At 40.3% G+C, this 4,638-nt stretch overlaps 1 protein-coding gene across 1 annotated transcript in view; it reads right to left on the reverse strand.

Moving 5' to 3' along the window:
- smarcc1b (SWI/SNF related BAF chromatin remodeling complex subunit C1b) overlaps positions 1–4,632 on the reverse strand; it is a 7,280-nt gene extending 2,648 nt beyond the window's left edge. Inside the window, exons 1-20 of the mRNA XM_017040924.2 lie at positions 4,502–4,632; positions 4,058–4,177; positions 3,593–3,678; positions 3,418–3,499; positions 3,239–3,331; positions 3,043–3,112; positions 2,892–2,961; positions 2,717–2,792; positions 2,257–2,382; positions 2,074–2,156; positions 1,881–1,987; positions 1,739–1,798; positions 1,627–1,655; positions 1,376–1,491; positions 1,217–1,288; positions 992–1,105; positions 639–792; positions 432–542; positions 280–339; positions 3–167 (exon numbers count right to left, since the gene is read on the reverse strand). Of these exons, the coding sequence (XP_016896413.1) occupies positions 3–167; positions 280–339; positions 432–542; positions 639–792; positions 992–1,105; positions 1,217–1,288; positions 1,376–1,491; positions 1,627–1,655; positions 1,739–1,798; positions 1,881–1,987; positions 2,074–2,156; positions 2,257–2,382; positions 2,717–2,792; positions 2,892–2,961; positions 3,043–3,112; positions 3,239–3,331; positions 3,418–3,499; positions 3,593–3,678; positions 4,058–4,177; positions 4,502–4,615 (1,908 nt within the window). The 5' untranslated portion in view covers positions 4,616–4,632. The remainder of the gene's footprint in view (positions 1–2; positions 168–279; positions 340–431; positions 543–638; positions 793–991; positions 1,106–1,216; positions 1,289–1,375; positions 1,492–1,626; positions 1,656–1,738; positions 1,799–1,880; positions 1,988–2,073; positions 2,157–2,256; positions 2,383–2,716; positions 2,793–2,891; positions 2,962–3,042; positions 3,113–3,238; positions 3,332–3,417; positions 3,500–3,592; positions 3,679–4,057; positions 4,178–4,501) is intronic.
- Between the last annotated feature and the right edge of the window lie 6 nt (positions 4,633–4,638).

Below are 4,638 nucleotides of genomic sequence, written 5' to 3' on the forward strand. Positions count from 1 at the left end.
CTGAAAGGCACAGGCTGATAGGCCAGTGGACCCAGAGAGGCCGAGGAGTCTTCGAGATAAGGATCTTCTATTGGCAGACGAAGGAAATGGAGGATACACTCGTCCTGGGTTCTTGACCCCACGTGCTCAGAGACCTTGTTCCAGTCGTCCCTGTAAACTTCTAGAGCCTGAGACAGAAGAGGGATAAAGAAATCAGAAAAAGTATGGCGAGAACCAAAATGGAAAACTCAAGGTATAATTTAAAACATTTCTTAAAAACAATAGAAGCAATAGTTTTACCTCTAATAACAACAGTGTCTCTTGTTCTGTCCATTCCCTTCCTGCACTTGCTCCTTTGGTCTAAAAAATATGATAGAACAGTTGTAAGAAAAAACAAATCATGCAAGAATGTGAGATAAAGAAAAGTGTTTATTTGAAATGCTGCTTGACACCTTAGGGTGCTTCCTGGCATAGATGTCAGTGCGAAGACCAAAGTTCTGGCAATCTGAGGGCTTTTCTCTGCCTTTTTCGGGGAAGTACAACATATGTTGCGAAGCAGTCACCTGCAATCACAAGTTGGGGAAAGAAAAAAAAAATCAACATTCCATGAATTTGTTCAGTCTGAAACATTTGTGTGTACTTGAGTGTTTGATGTTTACCTGCAGCGGTTTGTGTTGCAGGGGTGCCAGACCTAACGGTGTGTCAGCCAATACGTTAAAATGGGGTGTGGGTGGTGGTCCCATGGGGAGGGGCCTGCTTTCTGCATCCACTTGGTAGTTGATTAAACCCCACTGCTCCAGAAATGCATGCACCCTGGAGACACAACATGGAATTTGCATTCATTTAACTGGAGTACAGCTCAAACTCTGCCTCCACATATGTCTGCAGACCCATTAATTACACTCAACGCTCCTCCACAGTATGAGGATTTCATTTAACACATTTTCTCAGTTGAAATGCCCACGCAGTTAGGAAGAGCAGATAAAGTAAACGCCCACACACAACCTGGTACCTTATAATGGCACAGACGTCTCCAGTGAGGTTTCGTCTGCAGGAGGTGGAGCTGAGATACTCCTGAGGGTTCAGCCGGTATGTGTCGATCATGAAATTACGGTACGCCAGGTAGCTACAGTAGAAAGAAAAGGTAATGATGTTGGTGGGGATTTAGGCCAATGGTACTGAAACATGTAGTTCTTAAGGACCACCTAAAAAATAGTACATCAGTAGTAGTACTCACATTTCTGGAGATTTGGACTTGTTCTTTCCGTTAAAGAATTCAGGAAGAGCTCGTTTTTCGATAAAGTGAATGCTGAAAAGGTTGTGATTAGTTTCATCAGTATTATAACTTTCACTTTGTTGTAAATTTTTTTGTCTTTATTTGTGTTTTTATTTTTACCTGTTGTTGTTAAACCAAGACGTGAAGCTTGGGATAATAATGTGATGTGTTTGCTCTGTAATGTTTTCCTCTCCTTCTGAAAACCGTGTCATCTCCCCTCTTCCTTCTTCCTCCTCCTGTACATACATAAACATACTTTAAATTAAATAGTTTGCCTCTCTCAAAAACAAAAATGAAAAAAACAACAAACAAAAACAGTAAATCAAAAACCCCTAAAATAGATACAAATATTTTGAGGAACATTTATTTACCCTTCCGAGAAAATCATCCTCTTGGTCGTCTGGAAAATTAAATGGGAAACGAAGATGAGAATTTAACACCAGGAACAGTATATTGTACGTTTTAAGACATCTGCCGGCTTACCCAGGTCAGTCATTGTTCCTCCTTTGACTGGTGTGTTCTCACTGTCTTTCTTCAGGTTCACTATACACACAAATTTAGGCGATTTTAAACAAGCATGAACCTCTTAAAATGCACAGCATTCTGGTCTTGTTGTATGGTTTACCATTTTTAGGTAGTATAACCTCCTCCATGTTAGGAACAGGGGTAGGGTCTTCCATATCTTTGGTCAGATCCTCCTCTGGCTCCTCTTCCTGTTGTCCACGTCTTCTCCTGTTCAAGATAAAACCCAGATAATGAGCCAGGTTTAAATATATCATGATTATGTGCACCACTGTTCATTGTTTCATGTTTCTCACCCCTTCTTTCCTTTCTTTCTGCCATCAGAGGAAGGAGGTGAGGGGGATCGTCTTCTCTTTTTTGACGGAGTGGATCTTGACTCCTTCAGTCAAGATGAGAATGTGTAAATAAAATCTCATGAATTAAGAAAAATCCTGACTTTTCTACTAAGACCAAAAAGCATCTCTCAGACAGCCACACACCTGCTCATCTTGGAGGCGAACACGCTGACGAAGGATTAATGGGGAGTTCCTCTCATCCACACAATAGTCTTCCTCATTCATCCACTCATTGAATACATCTGTGTCTAGGACCCAACCGGCATGGACCTGGAAATAACATGGAAAACAGATCGAGTTAGACGGTAATGTGTGCTGCATCACGTGTTGCATTGGTATGTTTATTCTAACTCTGCTTCCTTCAGGGGGCACTAGACAAGATTTAACAACATTTAACATCTTGATGTCCTTAAAGCATCCATTCATTTTATTATTTTATTACTGTCTGGCAGCTCCATCGCCATGGTATTTTCCATTTTTTATCTGTTTTCATGGGGGAAGGGAAATAATTGGCTCCAGAGCTTAATGATTATATTAATGTCCTAGTGGTTTAAATGTCTTCTAGTGTAATATGAGGATTTCAATGCATTATATGTGTGCTCACCCTCCACGGTCCCACTGGGTGCGGTGGCTCTTCAACTTCTCCTTCGACATCGCCCGAAGGTAGCCAGCTGTCATAGCTGAGGAAAAGAAAAGAAAATCAATTATATGATTTTATATAGGTTCGTTTACAGTAAGTGTAAGTGTTAATGTAAAAAATATATGTTATTTTGCATTACCTGTCAGGGTGCATTCCCCAATGTACTAGGATGTGATTATCCTTACGCATGATGGGACGTAGCCATTCATCTGGAAAAACAAATACATTGAGTATTATGCTTAAATACATATGTATTTGCAATAAAGAAATTCTAAAGAGTGGTAACAAACCTTCTTCAGTAGTAGCAGGTAAAGGATAAATGTGGTGACTGGCGAGTGTTTGGTCCTCGGTGATAGTCCCCTGTACAAAAACAAACTGTGAGCAGGCAGCACACACACAGGGAACACACCTCCCTTGATTTGCACTGTTAAGTTAGCCACACAAGTTTTTTTTAACTATTTTTTTTTAATCACTGCATGACTTTACCTGGTGCTTCGTGATGATCGTGGTCAGTCTGTTTGCCAACTCCTGATTGAGTGTGGCCTCCAAATAAACCACAGGTAAGGACATACAACTGTTCTGTAGACACAAAACAGAGGCACACGGTATGTGATATAGTGCTGGTTAAATGCTGCCTTAGTATACATTTGGGTTTCATCTGTTACCTGGATTAATGCCCCTTTAATTGCACTAAACATCTCGACATTTCTCTCAGTTCTTGATGGATTCTGCAAGTCAAACCTTCGCCTGTTAGGGTAAGGAAACAAAACGTTAGGAAGAAGTTAAAAAACAATGAGTATTAATGGCATATGAGAACATGACCAGAGGTGTGATACAGACCAGCCTTGCTCTGCCTTGAACCTGTATGCAGTTCCAAGTATGTGGCACAGCCCTCCCCCTGGTCGCAAATCCAAGAAGCATTGTGCCTATAGCAACACAACAATGATTGTCGCCTGTTAACGAGTGATTAAATCTTTCTCCTCATGTCGTTTTAAGCCTGGATTTATCTTTATATTTATTAGAAATATGTCATATTTTTCTTCCCTTATTCTCAGCTGAAAAGAAAAACTGAAAGAAAACATCTTTGTCATGGTTTGTTATGTCTGAAGCATAAACATCAGAGCATCATTATAATAGCATGCATAATTGTTCTGTGGTATTGCTCAATAAATAAGTAGGTTCTTCTTCCATAACATAAACTTCTAAAATAAATTCGAACTTTGGCACAAGACATGCACCTCACTGGGAAAAAATGTAAATCAATTTGTAGTCCTGTTTAATCTAAATCTAAAGACAGGGACTTACGGAAAGTTTGCTGAGAGCAGGATTGGTGACTTGTCGACCAAACGCATCCTCTTGGAACTGGAGAAGCTGTAAGGTGACTGCAGCCAAGACCTGACAGGATGGAGCATCTACCAAGACAAACTGACACAATGCAGATTTAAAATAAATATAAAACGATTCATAAATTCATGTTTAAATGATACAATAGTAACAATCGATTCGCTGTCATTGGGCAGTCTCAAATTTTAGTAGCTGTTTTCTGATTTATCCACAGCATTTATAAAATATGCGTTTTTAATATTATCATCTAAATGTGTTTTTATTATTTGCATTTATATAACAACTCTTTAAATCCAGTGTAAAATTACGTTATTCAGCATGAGACGTTTGTTTACATTAGGAGCCAATGCTCTTTTTAGCAGGGGGCGGCTAGCTCTGTTAGCTTCCCTCCCAGCAGCGAAGTACCTTTTTGTAGTGTTTCCCGATCCACTGTCGCACCACCTCCAGCTGCGCCAAAGTATCCGGACTCTCCCAGAACCACGCCGACGGAGTGCAGTCCTTTTTCCGATGTACCGCCATCCCAGAGGCGCCCTGACTTGTCC

The sequence above is a fragment of the Cynoglossus semilaevis genome, chromosome 18, assembly GCF_000523025.1.
Source record: "Cynoglossus semilaevis isolate Cse_v1.0 chromosome 18, Cse_v1.0, whole genome shotgun sequence".
In the NCBI taxonomy this organism is placed as follows: Eukaryota; Metazoa; Chordata; class Actinopteri; order Pleuronectiformes; family Cynoglossidae; genus Cynoglossus; species Cynoglossus semilaevis.